The sequence below is a fragment of the Sturnira hondurensis genome, unplaced genomic scaffold, assembly GCF_014824575.4.
Source record: "Sturnira hondurensis isolate 20B ecotype Veracruz unplaced genomic scaffold, ASM1482457v3 Scaffold0001221, whole genome shotgun sequence".
Classification (NCBI taxonomy): Eukaryota; Metazoa; Chordata; class Mammalia; order Chiroptera; family Phyllostomidae; genus Sturnira; species Sturnira hondurensis.
The window spans coordinates 2323634-2343067 of NW_028073852.1; the positions used below are offsets into that span (position 1 = coordinate 2323634).

The 19434-nt window shown below is 59.8% G+C and overlaps 1 protein-coding gene across 2 annotated transcripts in view; it reads left to right on the forward strand.

The window, feature by feature from the left end:
- The window catches only part of USP36 (ubiquitin specific peptidase 36), a 31372-nt gene extending 12179 nt beyond the window's left edge, over positions 1 to 19193 (forward strand). For both annotated transcript variants that reach the window (XM_037064321.1, XM_037064312.1), the window contains 15 exons: positions 2367 to 2434; positions 2915 to 2985; positions 3508 to 3590; positions 4411 to 4522; positions 6769 to 6909; positions 7264 to 7364; positions 10006 to 10144; positions 11747 to 12400; positions 12983 to 13113; positions 14826 to 15359; positions 15706 to 15869; positions 16067 to 16168; positions 16674 to 16789; positions 17071 to 17232; positions 17412 to 19193. In XM_037064321.1, coding sequence (XP_036920216.1) covers positions 2367 to 2434; positions 2915 to 2985; positions 3508 to 3590; positions 4411 to 4522; positions 6769 to 6909; positions 7264 to 7364; positions 10006 to 10144; positions 11747 to 12400; positions 12983 to 13113; positions 14826 to 15359; positions 15706 to 15869; positions 16067 to 16168; positions 16674 to 16789; positions 17071 to 17202 — 2548 coding nt within the window. In that variant the 3' untranslated portion in view covers positions 17203 to 17232; positions 17412 to 19193. The remainder of the gene's footprint in view (positions 1 to 2366; positions 2435 to 2914; positions 2986 to 3507; positions 3591 to 4410; positions 4523 to 6768; positions 6910 to 7263; positions 7365 to 10005; positions 10145 to 11746; positions 12401 to 12982; positions 13114 to 14825; positions 15360 to 15705; positions 15870 to 16066; positions 16169 to 16673; positions 16790 to 17070; positions 17233 to 17411) is intronic.
- Positions 19194 to 19434: the final 241 nt, after the last annotated feature.

Below are 19434 nucleotides of genomic sequence, written 5' to 3' on the forward strand. Positions count from 1 at the left end.
TGGAAAGCGACTCTCACACTGGGCCCAGCCTGGGGGTGTTTCTTGTGTGCCAGTTCTGTGTGTGGTTTGACCGGGCGCTACCGCATTCAGGCCTCGCCGTCTGCCTGCCCGCACCTGCATCCCGTCCGCAGCGGCCCCGGGCCTGGCCGCTGCCGCCTCCCCACAGCCCATCCCTGAGCTGTCATCCGGGTCTCTTCTCCACCGGGCAGCTAGTGAGTGCTTCGGCCCTCGTGTCTGAGCTGGCTGTTTTCCCCACACGTTTCCTGAGTTCAATTAACTTTCTCTCTCTTTTTTTTTAGAGAAGATTTTGTTTATTACTAGAGAAGGGAAGGCGAGGAGAAAGAGAGGAGAGAAACTGTGTGGTTGCCTCTCAAGTCCCCAGCTCGGGACCTGCCGGCAACCCAGGCCTGTGCCCTCAGTGGGAATTGAACCCAGGATCCCCTGGTTCACAGGCGGGTGCTCAGTCCACTGAGCCACACCAATTGGGGCTAACTTTCTCTTTTTTCTTCTTTTATTTCTAGTTTTAAGATGTTTTGTTCTTGGTCATTTTTCATCTCCCCAAATGCTCGAGCCTCCGCTTGGAGTTTTGTGTTGCTCCTTCTGCTCTGTGCTTGTTTTCAGGGTTTTCATCCAATGAGGTGTTTGCTTCTGGTTTTTCAGGCTGTTCTCATTTGTCTGGTGGATTTGGGGGCTGGCCCAGCTGTTAGCCCAGGCGCCCCCTCCTGCCAGCCCGGGGAAGTGCACTCCGTCGTGAAGGCAGCAGGCTGGATGGCAGCGTATTTTCATGGCTTTTCAGACCCGAGTTCCCCTTTACTTTTCTTGCCCTTCGCTACCCAGTTTCCCCGGGAGCCCACCTGCCCGCCTCTGCCCGAGAGCCACCATCTCCAGGCCGCCTCCCCGGCTGCGTCTTGGTGCCCAGAGTCTCAGAGCCACGCACTCTGTGGGTTTCAGTGCAGCGTGGGGCCGGGGGGGGGGGGGGGGGGGCTTGCTGTGACGCGCCGGCCCCCTCTGGTCGCCGGCCCCCCCCAGTCCCCATCCCTCCCTTGCTCAGTTTTCTCTGGACCTACCCTGAGCCTGCACAGCGGCTGCCGTGGGATCATAAGGCTGTTTGCTGGGAGCTGGCCCCGGCATCTGCCTCCGACGATGCTGCGTCGGCGCGTCTCTGGCCAGGCTGTCCTGAGAGGGGGCTCGGTGGCTCTCTACACTCTTGCTCCAGCCCGCGTTGTCGGGCGACCTGGCAGCGGCTGCATCACGGGGGCCGCCCTTCGGCCGCTCGTGGCCTTGTTGGCCTTGCCAGTTGCTGGAGTTCAGTGTCCCTTCTGACGAGTGGTGGCGATAGTAGGTGGTGGCCATTCATTTTTCATTTCCTGGCTTTGCCAAGTGAGAATGTGGGGACTCCGTCCATCCCCCATGTGTTCTGGAGTTGTTTCCCCGGCAAAGGGCCTGGATCTAGTGGCCCTGCCATCGGAGTCACGTGCACCGGACGGGAGGGTGGGACAGGTGCCCTCGGCGCACTCCACGGGGAGCAGAGGCCGTGGTGCGTGCATGTGCCCGTGGGTGTGCAGAGCCCTCTGGACGGCATGCACACGGAGAGGAGCCCCAGCTCGGGAGTCCCTAGAGGGGTCTGCAGAGAGGGGCAGGTGCCAGTGGGGGGGACACTTGTCCCGGTGGGGGGTGGGCCACACTGTGCGCTGCTGCAAAGCTCCCTGGGGAGTCGCTAAACCCGACTGCACCAGTGTCCTGGGGGGTCATGGTGGCTCTGAGGAACCCGGTGGGTGGGTTCAGTGGGCTGCAAGTGAAAGCCAGAAACAGAGGCCGTGTGGTGTGCTGCTTCCAGAAGCTTCCTCACACAAAGATCAGTGGTGTCCCAGGGCTGTGCTCCAGGGCTGTGCTCCGCGTCCTGTAGTTCATAAGCTGGCTGGGGGATTCAAAGGCAGGTTTGCCTGACCCTGAGCCCACACCTGGGACCGCTGCTGTCTTACTAAAGTGGAATTTTGTCCCAGAAAAGAGGCTGGTGTGGCCAGTCAAGAGGTGGAGGTAACCCTCAGGTCTGATGCCAGTGAGTGGACAGGGGGAGGGGGTGAGGTCATCTTCTCAAAGGGATGGAGGAGATCCCGAAGGCTTAAGGGGGTGGTTGTGGGGAGACCACCAGGCACTGCAGGGGTCCTGCTGAGACTCAGCTTGAGCTCGCCAGGCTCCTGGCCATGGAGGGGGGCCCACTCCGGGCTCCGGGCTCTGTGGGCTCCGGGCTCTGTGCACCAGGCCCAGGCTGAGCTGGTGGCCAGATGGAAGGGGCGTGGGTGGGGTGCTGGCCCTGCTTTGCCGTGGCCTGTCCTTCGCCTGAAGCCTCGAGGCCTCCTTCCCAGGTTGGACCGGCAGACGCAGGCCACTACCCTAGTCCATCAGATTTTCGGAGGCTACCTGAGATCGCGTGGTGAGTGGGGGCTTCCCAGGCGAAAGGCTGACGGGGCGGGCTGAGAGTAGGCACCTGGGCGGGCTCTCTCCCGGTGGGAAGCCCCCTGGTGGCCCCCAGGCCTGGGGCCTGGCCTCCAAGCTGCGTCCTGGCCCCGTGCTTTGCCTGAAGGGCACGCCACTCCTGGGAGAAGTTTTCAGCAAAGCATCAGGCGTGTGTGGAGAGAGGGTGGCATGGTTTGTCCCCCAACTCCCTCAGTCCCTCAGGCATGGGACCTTTGTCCTTCACGGGGCAGCCCAGGCGGGGCCCCGTCTCTGGGCCACACTGGGTTTGACGTGCATCTGCTTGTGAACTCTCTCACCGGGTGTCAGGGTCTCAGGGGGCTATTTGCTGAGAGGACCTCCCAGTTCTAGGACTCTGACACCTGGGCGGCAGCCAGGGACACTCGGGTCAGCGGGCGGAGCTGGCCACAGCCGCCCACCCCTCTCTGTTCCGCGGCAGTGACATGTTCGGTGTGCAAGGGCGTCTCGGACACCTACGACCCCTACCTGGACGTGGCGCTGGAGATCCGGGTACGGAGCACCGTGGCGTGTGCAGGAGGCCCCGGGCGGGGCATGACCACCCCAAACCTCAGCCCCCCGCAAGGGCACGGGATCCAAACAGACGAGGCAAAGATACTTAGAGCACTTGTGCCTCAGAGTGGGAACGGCCGTTGTCACATCGTTCCCTCTGGCCCTTTTTCCGTGCATGTCTCCCCCATTTAAAAAGTGAAGTGTGGTTGTGTCCTGAGGCTGGGTGGGGCCCGGGCTGTGCCTGTAGCCGGCAGAGCTCCCGGCAGCCTGAGACTCGGAGCAGACCTAGCCTCCTGCCAAATCCTCTTCCATGGGGGTGGAATGAGGACTGTCCCCCGGGGGACAGCCGGTTCCCCTGTTCCTGGGCAAGGGGTTTGAGTCCCGGAAGGCGGCAGCTCGAGGGCCAGTTTTTACTCGAGTGCCGTGATTTGCTGCCTCGGCCTGAAAAAGGCCTCCCATCTGGCGATCTGGAGGGAGCCTGCCTCCGCTGCGTGTTCTGGTGCTCATTTCCGCCCTCCTCAGCAAGCTGCGAACATCGTGCGTGCTCTGGAGCTGTTCGTGAAGCCTGATGTCCTGAGTGGGGAGAACGCCTACATGTGTGCCAAGTAAGTTTCATTTCGCTCGTGGCCAAAAGACCAGGGTAGCCTGAGAGAACCAGAAAGTCACCTGACCTGACCCTGCTCCCGGCCACCTCCCTCGGAGGTGACCCAGCCCCCACTCCTCTGTTCCGTTTGCACTCCTTCCATCCAAAAGTCCAGGACGCAGAGAAGTGCGGGCGGTGGTCTCCATGGCCGACACTTCCCCAGTGCTCCCGGGGCTGTTCTAGGCACGGAGCAGGCCCTGGGCTGAGGACACCGGGCGCAGAGGGGCGTGCATGCGGCCACCGCTGAGGTGACCTCGTTCCGCAGCCTCTGGCTCCCGAGTGTCCTCAGCACTTTCCCACAGCAGCAGGTGCAGCCTGATCCCACCTGGTGGGGGTTGGGCCGCCTCGGTGTGGGCCTGCCGGGAGCTCTATGTGTAGGTCATTCGAAAGCCATAAGGAATAGGTTCTGTAGGGCCGCCTCCTGGGTTGACCATTCGGTGCACACACACTGCCCTAGCCCCCGCCCATCCCCGGCACCCTGGGAGCTGTCCGTCCCTCCGCCTGCCCTCGCCCGGCATCTCCCGGGCCGGCTTCCCGTGCAGGGCGGCCCTGCTCACCCGGCTGCCCTGCCGCTGCCCCGCTCGCCCTTGTTCTCGTCCGCAGCGTGAGCCTCAAGTCCCTGCTCGTGCGTCTCAGCTCCCAGCTGGGGGTGTCCTTCGTCCCCTGTGGCAGCGGGGGCTGCAGGAGGCACAGGTGGCATTTATGACGACCTGGGGTTGCCGCACAGTGGTGTGAGGACAGCCCCCTGGACATGAGCTGCCACCCCCACCCTCCTCTCTCAGGTGCAAGAAGAAGGTGCCCGCCAGCAAGCGCTTCACTGTCCACAGGGCCTCCAATGTCTTGACCCTCTCCCTCAAGCGCTTCGCCAACTTCAGCGGCGGCAAGATCACCAAGGTGGGTGTCCGCCGAGGGGGCTGCATGGCTGCGAACTTCCCACGTGATCGCCACACACAGTCAAGTTCAAGAACCACATCTTACTAGGTTTTTGTGCCCAACCTCTGCCTGTGCTTGGGGTGTTCCTGACGTGGAAGGTCCAGGTTTCCTGAAGTGTAATGGCCCAGACTGGTGCGGCTCAGTGGGGTGGGTGTCATCCCGCAAAGTGAAAGTCGCAGGTTCAATTCCCGGTCAGGGCACATGCCTGGGTTTTTGGCTCAGTCCCCAGTCAGAGCACATGTGAGAGGCAACCACACATTGGTGTTTCTCTCCCTCTATTTCTCCCTCCCTTACTCTCTAAGAATAAACAAATGCAACATTTTTTAAAGCGGAATAAATAAATGAATGTGGGACTGTGTAGTTCTGATCCTCCACGCCCCATTTGTCTCTGAAACAGGCATACTCACGTAATATAGCTTTTGTGAAATGCGGAGTGAGATTTACCTTTCACACTGTGGCATTTTTTTTTAAAGATTTTATTTATCTTTAGAGGGGAAGGGAAGGAGAGAAACATCAATGTATGGTTGCCTCTTGTGAGTCCCCTGCTGGGAACTGGCCTGCAACCCAGGCATGTGCCCTGACTGGGAATCGAACTGTGGTCGTGTGGTTCACAGGCCTGCGCTCGATCCACTGAGCTACACCAGCCAGGGCGACACGGTGGCATTTTAACGTTCGTCCTGCTGCACAGCAGGCTAGGGCTCTGTGCCCAGTTACTGGACTGTCACACGGCCTGTGGTGCTGGCGGTGGGGGGCTGGCCTGACCAGCATGTCCTTAACCAATATTCCATGCAGTGGGGACACTGTGCTTTGAAAAAGAGCGTTCTCAGCTCGGCTGAGTTTTGGAAATGCCGATAATTCTTTTTGGTTGCAGGCCTTCTCGGAGCCTTTACAAAGCTCTGTAGCATTTTGGCTCCCAGAGGGGAATTTATTGTGAAGAATTGTATAAAACTACTTGTCTGGGAAGTCATTCAGTCCTTTGTTTTCCGAGTAGTTATGAGCTCACTTGGCACTGTGCCCTGCTGGGCACACAGGGTGGGTGGGAAACAGTACACCCACCCAACAGTGAGTGAGGGACTCGTGGACTTGCCCGAGGAGCAGGTGGGACCATTTTTCTGTCGGAGCACAGTTTGAGAAGCATGGCGAGTTGGCCCTGGGGCCCCTGGCACTCGCTCGAGAGCTTAGGGTGTGTCCTGGCTTCTGGGGTTGGGAGTCGGGCGGCACCAGGGGAACAATGAGCAGGTCAGAGCCACAGACGCCGTGTTGGTGTAAAGAGGCCGGGGCGAGCGACGTGCGCTGCTAGCCAGCTGAAGGTCAGACCAGCAGGACGAGTCCGTGCTGGCAAAAGTCAATCCGGAGGGTCAAGATTAGGGCACCAAGAAGGACACGGGGACTTTTTGGATCGATGGCTCCTCGTGATAGGAATGTGGGTCACAGAATGCATGTGTGAACTCTCATCCCACCGTGCACCCGAGAGCCGTGCACTGCGCACCATGTGAATCGTGCTGTGGTAAAAGAAAGAAGCCTACGCGTGTATCAGCAGGTGCGCAGGCGGCTCTCTCCTGCCATTTACTGAAAGATAATAAAAAAAATACCTTCCACGCCCTGGCTGGTGTAGCTCAGTGGATTGAGCGTGGGCCTGTGAACTAGACGATCAGGGTTCGATTCCCAGTCAGGGCACATGCCTGGGTTGCAGGCCAGTTCCCAGCAGGGGACTCACGAGAGGCAACCATAGATTGCTATTACTCTCCCTGTCTCCTTCCCTTCCCCTTTAAAGATAAATAAATAAAATCTTTTTAAAAAATACCTTCCCATGAAAAACTGCCAGTTTCTGAAATAAGTTTGGCGTGACCTGTGTTCCGGTCCACTGGCTTCAGTCACTCACTGCAGCCCCTGGCTCTGTGGAGGCAGCACCTTGGCTCCAGCAGATCCGAACCTGCGACCCTCCTCTCCTCCCTGGGCCCAGTGCTGGCCCTGTGGGAGGCGGGCAGGGCGGGGAGTCAGTCACTCTCCTCACTCAGGAAAACGGCACTCCCTGCCCCGGTCTCTCAGGGTGGCCTGAGGGAGACCCCCTACATGGCCGCGTGCCCGGTAGCCCCAGGTGGTGAGGGCACCCGAGTCAGGCATTGTCCCCAGTAGGGACAGAGGGCAAGTAGGCCCTCCTGCTCGCGGGTGGATGTTAATCGCCGCCTGCTTGTCTTTTCGAACAGGATGTGGGCTATCCGGAATTCCTGAACGTGCGCCCGTACATGTCGCAGAGCAGCGGCGAGCCTGTCCTGTACGGGCTCTACGCCGTCCTGGTGCACTCGGGCTACAGCTGCCACGCCGGGCACTACTACTGCTACGTGAAGGTGCGGCGCGTGGGGAGGTTGGCGGGCGGCTCTGCCCGGAGCGAGGGCCTCGGTGGGGGATGCCCCGCTGACCAGAGCGGCCAAAATGCCCCACGGAAGGGAAAGCTCGGTTCCCGGCACGGGTGGAAGGGCACCCAGAGCACACCACGGGGTCACGTCGGAGCTGGACAGCATTAGGTGTTTCGTCGCCAGTCAACCAGCCAGTGTCACTCACACACACACACACACACACACACACACACACACACACACGGGGGCGGGGGTGGCGATCAGCAGCAGGTTTGTCCTTCCTCTTTGGGAAGGCTCTGCAGCGTTCCGTGTTTGTTCTGTCCGCCCCCACCTGCGCTGCTCCAGGCCAGCAACGGGCAGTGGTACCAGATGAACGACTCCCTGGTGCACTCCAGCAACATCAAGGTGGTCCTGAACCAGCAGGCCTACGTGCTCTTCTACCTGCGGTAGGCACGCCCCGCCTTGCCCCTCCGCCCCACCCAGCAGCCAGGCCTCCCAGTCCCACCAGCTGTGGGCGAGGTTGGTGTCCTGGCTGTTGAGTGAAAGCCACAGCGCCCCCCGTTGAGGTGACTGAATGGAATGGGGAAGTCACCTATTCTCTTAGTGCCCCCGAGCGGAGACCCGGGCTGGCCGACAGACACTTCCACTGTGGGCAGAGAGGCAGCTCAGTGGGGGGGCGGGGGGTGCAGGGGTCGGCGCTGCAGCAGGGCTCCTTTGGATGGTGCCTGTTCTTGGGGCTGGTCCTCACCGACCTGGGGGCTGGAGAGCCCGGAGACTGGAGGCTTTTCCGCGGCTCCGCGCCCCTGCTGCTGACTCTGGAGGAGCCTGTCAGGCGCATCTGGCCCACCGGCGACAGCGTGGAGACTCCGATCTGGAAGCTCCTACTGCGATCTGCTCCCTGCTTAGCCAAGCCCATGTCGCGGGTTTGAGGGTCGCGTAGGGTTTCAGAGGCGCGTTAGGAAGGTCAAGGTTCTTTCTGGCTGCGTTTCTCACCCCCCATCCCCTCCCTTTATTTATTTATTTACTTATTTATTAGTATATTTTTATTGATTATGCCATTACAGTTGTCCTATTTCCCCCCTTCATTCCCCTCCACCCTGCACACCCCTCCCCTACCATTCCCCCCCTTTATGTACAGGTGTCTCAAGTTCTTTAGATTCTATATTTCCCCTACTATTCTTGCCCTCCCCCTGTCTATTTTCTACCTACCATCTATGCTACTTATTCTCTGTACCTTCTCCCCCTTCTCCTCCTCCCACTCCCCTGTTGCTAACCTTCCATGTGATCTTCATTTCTAAGGTTCTGCTCCTGATCTAGCTGTCCTCTTGGTTTGCTTTTGTTTGAGGTGTGGTTGTTAATAACTGAGTTTGCTGTCCTTTCACTGTTCATATCTTTTATATTCTTTTTCTTAGATAAGTCCCTTTAACATTTCATATAATAAGGGCTTGGTGATGATGAACTCCTTGAATTTGACCTTATCTGAGAAGCACTTTATCTTTCCTTCCATTCTAAATGAAAGCTTTGCTGGATAGAGCAATCTTGGATGTAGGTCTTTGGATTTCATGACTTGGAATACTTCTTCCCAGCCCCTTCTTGCCTGTAAGGTCTCTTTTGAGAAATCAGCTGACAGTCTGATGGGTACTCCTTTGTAGGTGACTGTCTCCCATTATCTCTTGCTGCTTCTAGAGTTCTCTCCTTCATTTTAGTCTTGGCTAATGTAATTATGATGTGCCTCGGTGTGTTCCTTCTTGGGTCCAACTTCTTTGGGACTCTCTGAGTTTCCTGGATTTCCTGGAAGCCTATCTCCTTTGCCAGACTGGGGAAGTTCTCCTTTATTATTTGTTCAAATATGTTTTCCACTCGTGGCTGTTCCTCTTCCCCTTCTGGTACCCCTATAATTCGGATGTTGGAACGTTTAAAGATGTCCTGGAGGTTCCTAAGCCTCTCCTCATTTTTTTGAATTCTTGTTTCTTCCTTCTTTTCTGTTTTGTTGTTTCTTCCTTCTGGTCCACTCCATTGACTTGTGTCCCAATTTTCTTCCCATCACGATTGGTTCTCTGCGCATTTTGCTTCATTTCACTTAGTGTAGCCTTCATTTTTTCATGTAGTTTGTGACCAGAATCAACGAGTTCTGTGAGCATCCTGATCATCAGTGTTTTGAACTGTGCATCTGATAGGTTGGCAATTTCTTGATCTCTTTAAAGTATTGGCTCTGGGGCTTTGATCTGTTCTTCCATTTGAGGCATAATTTTTTGGTCTGGTCGTACCTGTTATGTATGAGGGGCGGAGCCTTAGGTGTTCACCAGTGGGGGGCAACCCAGTTTCTGGGTTGTGACACTGTATGTGGGGGCGGGGTCAGAGAGGGAACAGTGGCACTTGCTCTGCTCTCTCTCGGATTTTGGTCCCCTCTGCCTCTTCCCCCAAGCAATCTGGGCCCTTCTGGTGCTGGTGTCCGGGTGGGTGGGCTTGTGTACATTCTAGGGCCCTGTGGGTCCCTCCAACGAACTCTCCTGTGAGGCTGGGAGTCTCTCCCGGCACCTCAACCCCTGAAAGTTTTCTCAGTTGGTGCTTTTAGGCTTTGTTTCCCATCGATGGGGCCCCGCATTGCACAGTCTTTCTTGTGCCCGTTTTTTGCCGGGCTTACCGGTGTGTGAATGTGTGTCCGCCGTCAGCCAGCCGCCTTGTGTGTCTCACTGGGTCTGCTGGTTTCCTCCCCGCGCCTGGGTCTGCCAACCACCGCCTTTTCCTGTCGGGACCCTCTCCCCTGGCCACCGACTCTGCCCCTCTCATTGGTCTGGATGAATGGTTCTGGCTGAATGGTTCATTGTTGTCGGACTGGACTTCGTTCACTATAGGTCAATTTTCTGTCTGTTCTAGTTGTGTTTTTGTTTCTAAATCTTTATTGGCCTTAAATTTGGTTGTGCGAGAAGGCAGTATTTCCGCCTACACCTCCGTCTTGGCCGGAAGTCCGCCCGCCCTTTTTTTAAACAGACTTGTAACCTTGACTGTCGTCTGTTTTGACCCCTTCTCACGGCGACTCTGCAATGTGCCGTGTGAGGCAGCCCGGCCCGTGTTCTCTCTGCGCAGGGTTCCGGGCTCCAGGAAGGGCTCCGAGGGCCCCATTTCCAGGGCGGGCTCTGCCCTTGCTGGCCGCCCTGGCGTCCTTCCGGACCACGGCAAGAGGAGCGTGAGCAATGGGGCTGGCTCGTCCCCGCTGACGGCAAAGGTAGTTCATCGACGGGACGGGTTTGTTGCTCAGGGAGGGTGGGGCCCCCGGTCTCCGTGGGTGGGGCCTGGCCCCGGGGTGGGAGGGGCAGACTGTCTGCTCTCTCCAGGTTCTCTCTTAAGCTGTTTATCAGCTGACACCGGCTGAGCAGGAGGGGGGACAGTGATGACCCAGCAAATCAAGACTGAGTCACAGTGTGTCCCCATCTCAGACCAGCTGCCATGCAGAAGCACAGTGATAGGTTCGCTGAGCAAGCACCTGGAAAAAAGTGTTTTATCCTCACTTTTTTCCCCTCTCTCTTCATTAAAAGTCTTCACTTGAGAACATGTTTGTTGATTTTTAGAGAGAGAGAGAGAAACCTCCATCGGTTGCCCCCTGTAGGCACCTCAATGGAGGATCAAACCGGCAGCCTAGGCCTGTGCCCTGCCCAGGGACCAAACCCACAACCTTTGGGGTAGGGGACAGCGCCCTGACCCACCGGGCCACCCTGCCAGGGCTGCCCTCACGCTGCGACACTGGGAGTGTGAGTGGTTTGTACCAGTGCTGACCCCCGATTTAGTTGTTACTTCGTGGCTGTGTTAGGAGAACGCCCTTACTCTCGGGGGTCCACCCAGATGCACTTCGGGCGAAAAGGTATCACGTCTAAAATTCACTCAAACGGCTAGAGGAAAAAAAATATATATATATATATTGAGAGAGAGAGGGATGCTAATGCAGCAAAATGTTAGCAGTTAGGAAATACCCCTGCAGTTATTTTTGCGTGTATTTGACATTTTCTACTAAAAAAGCTGAGCTCAGTTTTACTAACAAAGTTCTTCATATCGAGTGACATGAAGGACTCATTCAAGTGACTTAAAATCACTCTGTCGCCGGTGCAGAGGACACCAGTGTCGAGGGGATGGGAGCCTATCCCCTTGTCAAATGTTTTGAGAAAGAAACCCTCACTGGTGAGCCTGCAGCATGGCGAGCGCTGTGAGCAGGCACGGGTCTCAGCTCTCGAGCAGGACACCCGGTGGTTCCATTCCTAACAATAGTCTTTAAGCAGGGGCCTGGGGGCGGGGCGGGGCGGGGCTTTTTTGAACACCGAGCTGCTGGCGTGGAAGGTCTGTCTCAACTGCAGTGAGTCCGTGGAGGGGAGGACGAGGTGCCCCTTGTGGTTCTTCTAACTTCGGGGACACCTGGGGAGGGAGCTTAGTGAGTTCCTGTTACCATGAGACGGGAGGTGGCAGGCACTGCAGTTGGTGGTCACTGAGGGCGTCACGTGGGGCTCGGGTGAGACCGACTGGTGCCCCGTGTGACCAGACCCTGGAAGGAGAGAACATGCCAGTTGTTCATCAGTGGTTACGTTCAAGTGATGGAACCTGCCCAATTTTTGTTTCTTTACGCGTTTTTGTGCTTCTCGGCCTTGATGGAAACACACTGCTGTCATGGTAAAGGTGATGCTAAAGGCACACACTTACATGGAGGTGTGCACCGTAAGTGAAATAGTTCAAAGAAGTGTCAGTGTCATCCCAGCGTGCCCGTGAGTGTCCTTGTGCTCGACACCCTCCTGCCCGGAGAACGCCAGTGGCCGACCGCCTCCCCTGCTTTGCTGTCTTTCAGAGACCGGACCCGGCAACGGTGAGGAAGCTGCAGACCACCGAAGAGACGGGTGTGCCCGTGTCCAGGAACGGGAACCTGTCAGGCCTGAAGCCTCAGAATGGACACGTTCCTCCAAAGCCGCCCTTGGGGTCCCCTTCCCCCCGACTTTCCAAAACACCCACACCCCAGCCGACCATTCTGGACGAGCCTGGAAAGAAGGTCAAGAAGTCAGCTCCCCAGCAGCCCCACCTCAGAACGTCTCAGGGGACCCACAGTGCCAGTGCCCAGAGCGGCGGCAGGCACGACAGCCGCAGGCCGAGCTCCTGGGACAGCAGGGGCGCTGGCCTCTCTACCTCACCCAAGCTGCTGGCCACAACCCCTGTCAACGGGCACGGGCTCAGAGCCACCGCCCTCGACACGGGGGACTCCAGCAGTTCCAGCCCCGATCACTCAGCCAGCAGCGACCCTCCCCGGCCCCCCTCGGCCCCCCGGAGCGGGGCTGCCCGCCTCAGTGATTCTCAGGGAAGGACCCCCATGGCCAGCCCCCCCAGAGCACAGCCGACGGGGGATGACTCTAAGGTGGCGAAGCCACGGTCCCCCATCCTGAGCAACATCGCCATGGAGCCCGCCATGTCTCCTCCACCAGCCAAGAAACTGGCCCTTTCTGCCAAGAAGGTGGGTGTGGGGGCGTCTCGCCTCCCCCGTTGTCAGGAGGCTGTGGATTGGGGAGCGGGACACCGGCCCCTGGAGGGTCGGGCTGTTTGGGGCCTTCCCGGGTGGCGTCTGGGGATGAGGGGGTTCAGGGCCCTCCAGTTCCTGCTGTCCCCGCGCAGGTGCGGGGACACTGACGGGGCGTGGGGTGGGCAGCAGGACCCCCCGCCCGTCTGTGGAGGAAATGGGGACCCGCGGAGGGAGGGCCTGGGGTGGGGCCGGCCCCGTGGGGAGCGCCAGGCCCGGGGCGTCCTCAGGACAGGACCGCAGCCCCCGTGTGCGGCGCCAAGCTCCGTGGTGGGACGGCCGTGCTCGGGTTTTGTTGGAATTTCCTTCCTCGTTTCCTTTTTGTTTCTAACCAAAAACACTTCTGATTCTTCTTCTACCATCCCCACCCCTCACCCCTCCTTTTCTCCTTCTCTCCCCTCATTCTGCTTTCTGGACTCTTTCATTTGTTTGTTTTATTTATTTATTTTACATTGATTTCCCCTCCTCACGGCAACCTCTTTTAGACCACCAAGTTTTTATTTATGTCAATAACTGCAGGCCAGCACCCTGCGGAGGGCCCCCGGCACTGACCGCCGCGCACCCCCCTTCCCACCGCCCTCCGACTTCACCTACCCCAGGAAAGCCACTCTCCCCGCCGTTGCCTGCACCCGGCCTGCCGGTCCCAGCAGGTAAGCGCGGGCTCGGCCCCGGGGGCCGGCGCCTCTCTCTCCCGTGGTGCCCGCGCGCTCGCTCGACGGCCTGCTCCCCGGAAGGCCGGCGCTGGCGGCTGGACAGGGACAGGACGCTGTGTGCCCGGCTCTCGGGCTCCGCCTGGTCAGGGGGCGCCAGCTGCTCGGAGGCGGTGTGGTCTCCTCAGGCCCGGGTTTTGTGTTTTCGTGTTCCTTTTCCGTCTGCCCGCTGCACGCCCGTGCTGACCGGTGTGCTGGGAGTGGAACCGTCCTGTGTCCCTTCCCCTACCCCGACAGGGCCTGGAGGAGAGAAGGGCTGGAGCTCCAGACAGACCCCGAATGGACTCTGGGGCCTTTGAGCCGGGGCGCATCTCTGAGTGGGGCAGGGTCTGTCTCCTGGCTCCCTGGGGCCTTCTCAGGTGGGGACCATCCCTGGCACCGTCTGCTTCGAGCTGGCATCTCAAGCAGGGGTGCAGTTCCGTGGGTGCTGCCGGAGCTCCGGCCCCCAGTGGACGCCCTCCCTGGCTAGTCAGGTCCCCTCCTGGCCTGGTAGACCCACAGTGCTCACCTTTGTCCTGGCATGTTGAGTGATGGGAGGCCAAGAGTCGTGGGTAAGAAAGAGGCTGTCTCACGGGACTGCCGGAGGCCTCAGGCAGCCGGGAAGGGTGGGAGGGAGGGGGCACGAGGGATGAGGAGGTTTGGGTGAGGTTAGTATGGGCCCTGGGTACGGGTGTGCGCCCCTGCCTCGGCTCACACTTACTGTTTCTGTCATAGGAGAGTTTTAAAAAAACATTTATTAATCTATTTTTAGAGAGATGAGAGGGAGGGAAAAAGAAAGGGAGAGAAACATTGGCCTCTTTCAAGGGCCCCCTACGGGGACCTGGCCCACAACCCTGGCATGTGCCCTGACTAGGAATCAAACCAGCGACCTTTTGGTTTGCAGGCCAGTCAGTGCTCAGTCCACTGAGCCCTTTCAGCCAGGTCTCTAGCACAGTATTTTTGCACATTGCAGAAATACTTAAGGCATTTATTGGCTATTTAGACCTTGACTTTTGGCCCCAGAAAGCAAGACACAGTGCAGTCTGCGTGGCCACCACAGCTTGTTCTGGTTTAGACGGTGATGATAATGGCCCCGTTTACTCGGAGATCTTGTGAGACAGGCGTTCTGGCCGGTCACTGGCGGGTGAGATCTCAGGGCGGAAAGTGGGCCTTTCCCGGGTCCCATCGTGAGCAAGACGGGGGCCGCCGTTCCTCACTCATCCTGCTGTGTGCCCCGCCTGTGAATCGGTTTCCCCGGTTCTCCTGGACGTGGCGTTTTGGGACATGGCCACAGCGGACAATGTGCGGGCCTATGCTGGCCTTCCTCGGTGGGCTCCCTGCCCATGCCTGACCGTCTCGAGGTTTGAGGGTTGGAAATTCATTGCTCAGCAAAGCCTTCCCTTTTGACATACTGGTATTGAAACTTGAAAACACTGGAGTCTGCAAAGACATTTTGAACAGCCCAGTGACGAGAAACAAAGAGGTGTGCAATGACATTCGTTCACCTTGACGTTCAGTAGACCCAAACTGTGTCCTTTGCCTGTCTTCTCTAACCTACTGGGGTTTACCGGGGAGACCTCAGCTGGAGGGCGGGGGCTGAGGTCAGGCTGCGTCTCAGAATAGCTGTCCCCACTGCGTGAGCGTCCTCACAGGCCTGTTCCACCTGCTCCCAGGTCACCCAGCCATCTGAAGCCACCCCTCGGCCCCCGCTCTGCGACACAGCCCAGCAGCCCTGAGCCTCTCCGGACGCCCACCTCTGCTCCCCTGCCTCAGGTCAACGGGGGCTTCCAGGCCCTTCCACACCAGCTGCCAGGGGCCAGCGAGTCCCCCCAGAACCTCTCGAAGAAGAAGCGGAGTCGCCTGGCAGAGATTCGGGGGCAGGGCTCAGAGATGGGGAAGGCAGCGGTGGCCCCTCCCGGGAAGAGGAAGAGGAGGAAGAGGAAGCGCCCAGAGGACTCAGACGCCTGCCCCCCGCTGGAGGGGCAGCACTGGAGCCCCGAGCGCAGGAAGGAATGTTGGGCAGAGCCGCCTGCGGCGGGATTGGAGGGAGAGGATGGACAGCAGCCAGTGAATGGCCAGGGCCTTGTGAACGGCTGGCAAGCGGGACACAGGACAGACAGCCCCCCCTCGAGCAAGAAGAGGCAGCGGAAGGGAGTGCGGGGTGCTGGCCGCGGAGCCTGCCTTCCCCAGCACCCACCTCGGCCCAGGTGAGAGCCAGGAGCCAGACAGCCCCGCCTTCCCACCAACAAGGCCCCGCCCGTGCCCAGGTGAACCGAAGCCCTCCTCACCTGCTGGCACTGTGGGTGGGTGGTCGCTGACCCGGCCCACTGGCTGTGTGATTGCATCACCCAGTTTGCGGGACTCGCCTCCGCCAGGGTCTCCAGCGTCCTTATGCTTGGCTGTGGCGTGGACGGCCAGCAGGCTTCGTCCCACAGGCCAGGTTCGGGGTGGCACTTTGTGGGGTGACTGCAGGGTGGGGACCCGAGCGTTTCGGGGAGGAGGGAGTCTCACCCTCGTTTCTGGGGGAGCTGACGGCTCATGCTGACCCCCCAGGAGCTGCTCTCCCTCGGAGGTCCCTGAGCCGGGGACCACTGCAGCATCTCCGAGGAGAAAGAAAAGGAGGAGAGGGAAGCCGCAGTCTCGGCAGGAAGTAGCGGAGGAGGAGCCCCCGGAAGGCGGGGGGGATGAGAGGCAGAGGGGCCCTGGGGACCTCTCAGGTTTGTGCACTGGGCAGTGGGGGGGGGGCTGCGAGCAGCTTGGCACTTTCAGGAGGCAGGTGCTGCGGGTTGTCACCTCTTAGGGACCCGAGGGCCCAGCCTCTTGTGGGGCCAGGGAGCTGTGGGGCTGCTCTGAGTGCAGGGGTGGGTCTTTCCTGGTGGGGCCTTGGTGCACATCCAAGTGCCCCTGCTTGCAGGGCTGCGACAGCCCCCCCTGGTGTCCTGCCACCCAGAGCGCAGCGGCGACGTGCTCCGGGAGCTGCTCGGGTGCTCGTTGGGCCAGGCCTACGGGAAGAAAGGTGCGTTTGGGGGCTGGACCTCGGGCCTGCTGGGCGTGAGGGTTGGAGGAGGCTGTGCGCGCGAGCCCGGCGCCCCACAGGCACGAGGGAGGACTGAGAGGTCTCTGCCCCGCGGCTGCCTCGCAGGGTCGGGAGTGGCACCGCGGGTCTGTCTGCGGAAAGGTCCCGAGGGGCTTCCCCCGGGGCCCAGGGCGGGAGAGCGCAGACTGCACACCTTGCTGGGGGGGGCAGGGAAGCCCTCTGCGAGAGAACAAGAGGTCTTTGTTAAGTGAGGGCACGGGTTTAAACAAGGGCACTTCATGGGGGGTGAGGAAGGGTGACAGGAGCTGTGACTTTGGGCGGCGGGCACACGGCACAGTAAGCAGATGGTGGCTTGCAGAATCACACACTCGAAACCTATGTGATTTGCTAACCACCGTCCCCCTGCACACTCTACTGTTGCAAAGATGGAAAGGTGGGCGGGGTGGCTGGAAACCCATGGGGCCAACGGGTGCGCATCTTGCAGTGCTGACCTGGAACGGCGCAGTGTCGGCCATCAGTCTGGACGCCATTCGAGACAGCAGGCTGGCCCGCGCCTCCGCCGTGACCGACAGCTGGGACGAGGAGTTCGACCGTGGGAAGGTGGGTCTGACTGTGGCCGCGTGCCAGAGTCCTGGGGAGCCCGGGGCAGAGGGGGCTTGGCCTTTTGGGGAGTTGGAAGTGGCCGAGGGCCAGACTGAAGCCTGGTGGCCGAGTCCACAGGCTGTGCAGCCACGGGCAGCACCTGGGTCCCTGGTCACCCCTTCATCAGTGACGCGGGGTTCCCACAGGCCACATGAGGGGTGAGTCTTGTTGCACACAGTAGCTCTGGGACCAGGGACAGCCCTTTGTGGTATTTGCAATACGTGTGATTCTCAATGTAGGAAAAGAAAATTAAGAAGTTCAAGAGAGAGAAGAAGAGAAACTTCAATGCCTTCCAGAAGCTTCAGAACAGACGGAACTTTTGGTCTGCGACTCACCCAGCCAAGGCTGCCAGCCTCAGCTACCGCCGCTGAACTGCTGCTCTCCAGGTGGTCAGTTCGGGTGTGAGTGTGTGTGCAGGTGGCCTGGGGTGCGGAGCGCACGCACAGCGGTTGCTCACTGAGCATAGCCCTGTGGTTTCCAGCTCCGGCTGAGGCCCCGCATGGCCCCCTGCTGGGTGGTGCGGGGAGGGCGGGTGCAGGGCCCCCCGTGGCCTTTCTCAGGAGCACCGTTTGCCCCGCAGACTCATGGACACCGGCCTCCGTTCCTGGGAGCTGACTCCGCGGCTGGGTGCCCGCGCTGGGAGCTGCTGCAGGGGGACGCACACAGAGACCCAGCCCCTGCGGTCAGGACCCCTGGCAGCACAGCACGCCCGTGACAAAGCACACAGCCACGTGTGGGGCCAGCAGCAGCACCTCGGGGAGCCTGGATGGGGCGTCTGGTCCGGGCTGTTGGGGAGAGCCAGGGAGGGTGGTGACTGCACTCTGCTCCTGGTGGCTGGCGCTGCCGCCCTCCCTGTCCCTTAGGCAGGGCCCTGTCTGTATGCCTTACCTGTCCACCCGCGGAAACCAGCCCGAGCCCGGCCGGCTAGCGCCTCTGGCCCTTGCAGGGAGCTGGACCCTGTCCTGGGAGCAGGTTCCTGTTTGGGGCGGGCTGGGGCCTTGGACCGCCATGCTGATGCGTCTGCTCGCCCGGCTGCTGCTTGCTCTGAGGGCCTTTCCGGAACCCCCCCTGCAGCCATGGCAGCCGGGGGTCTTTATCCAGGTGGGGGTGTTGGGGCGGACTCCTCCCTCACTGCTTCACTGCACCCGTCACTCCGATGGAGCCTGCGGAGCCCGTGAGCCTGTCAGCAGTGCTTCGCACGCCCCGTTGTGCACGTGCTTTTGACTTTGGGCAGCTGTGTGACCCCAGGAAGCACCTCCCTGTCTGGTGAGCCTTGCCTGCGGACTTGCAAACCAACGATTACGGGAAATCCTCGGCTGCCGTGTCCTCCCCCTTCCTCGGGGCACGTCGTGCACCGCGCTGGACCGTGGGCCACGTGGAACCGTCCTCACGGTCATCTTCCTTGGCCTGAGGCCGGCCGGTGCCCTGGTGTGGCCCAGCAGCCCTCCTCCCCACAGCCTTGCCCTTGCTGTGGGGTCTCCGTGGTAGTGGAAAAGTGTTGCATTTTTATACAGGAGGTGTGTTCACTTTTTCATGGGGCAGTTCTTCCTGAGAAGGTGAGGATGACCACGCCAGCCCAGGGCAGGACAAGCAGGGCTGTGCGGGCGCTGCCGGGAGCCTTGGCCCTTTCTCAGGAGCCTGGTCTCTGCCTGTCAGCCCCGCCTGGTGGGAGACAGGCCCCCCGGTGCCCCGTGCTTTGTCATTTGTCCCTGCTGGAGGGGAGACAGGTGCCTTTGTGGGCAGGGCTCTGTCCCTCTCGAGGTGCAGGCCTCCACTACGTAGGCCTTGATTTCCCGGCCGGGTTGCTCTGCACTGTCCAGCGTGGAGGGAAAGGTCCTGCTGTCTCCTGGACTGCCCCCACCCCTCCCCGTGCTCCCCGCCCTCCTGGGAACCAGTCCCTTCCTCCTCGGCCACGTCATTGTGAAACCTTTTCCTGAGGAAGTGTGTCGTTATCCTGTGGGCCATGCCGAGCCCCGGCCTTGGCTTTCCACAGCCTTTACGGCCTTCAGAGGTGGGCCTGCCCCTCCCACGGTGTCGTCAGCCACATGGACAGGAAAGGGTGGCCGAGAGACCCAGTTGCAACTGTGGGCGACACAGACACAAGTGAACACGTGTGTAAATAACTACAGCTTTTATTACCGTGGCGACTCGGCTGACTTAGGGTCTGGATTCCATTTAATCTTCAGCTCAGAGTGGGGGCCGGGCCTGTGGGAGGGGCCTCCTCCCCCTGTCCCCTGTCCCCTGTCCCCTGTCCCGCAGCTGTGTGCAGGCTGTGCCCCCACGCTCTGCACCTTCACTTGGGGGCTGAGCAGACCCTGCTGTGGCCAAGATCTCGGTGCAATAAAATACCGAGTTTTTGTGAGTCCTGCCTGTGTCTTTGTTTCTTTTCCTCTGATTTTTAAAAAGGTGCACGCCAGCCCCAAACTGCCCTCCCCAGTTACAATGACCAGCGGGCTGCACATCCCCTGACCCATCCGTGATGGGGGTGGGGGAGGGCGCCCTGGGCTCTCCAGTGGGAAAGTTTAAGCAGCTTTGAGTTAATTGAGGGGAAGGAGATTTATTCAACTGTGAATAACATACTCGCTGAAGTTCGCGGAGGGGTG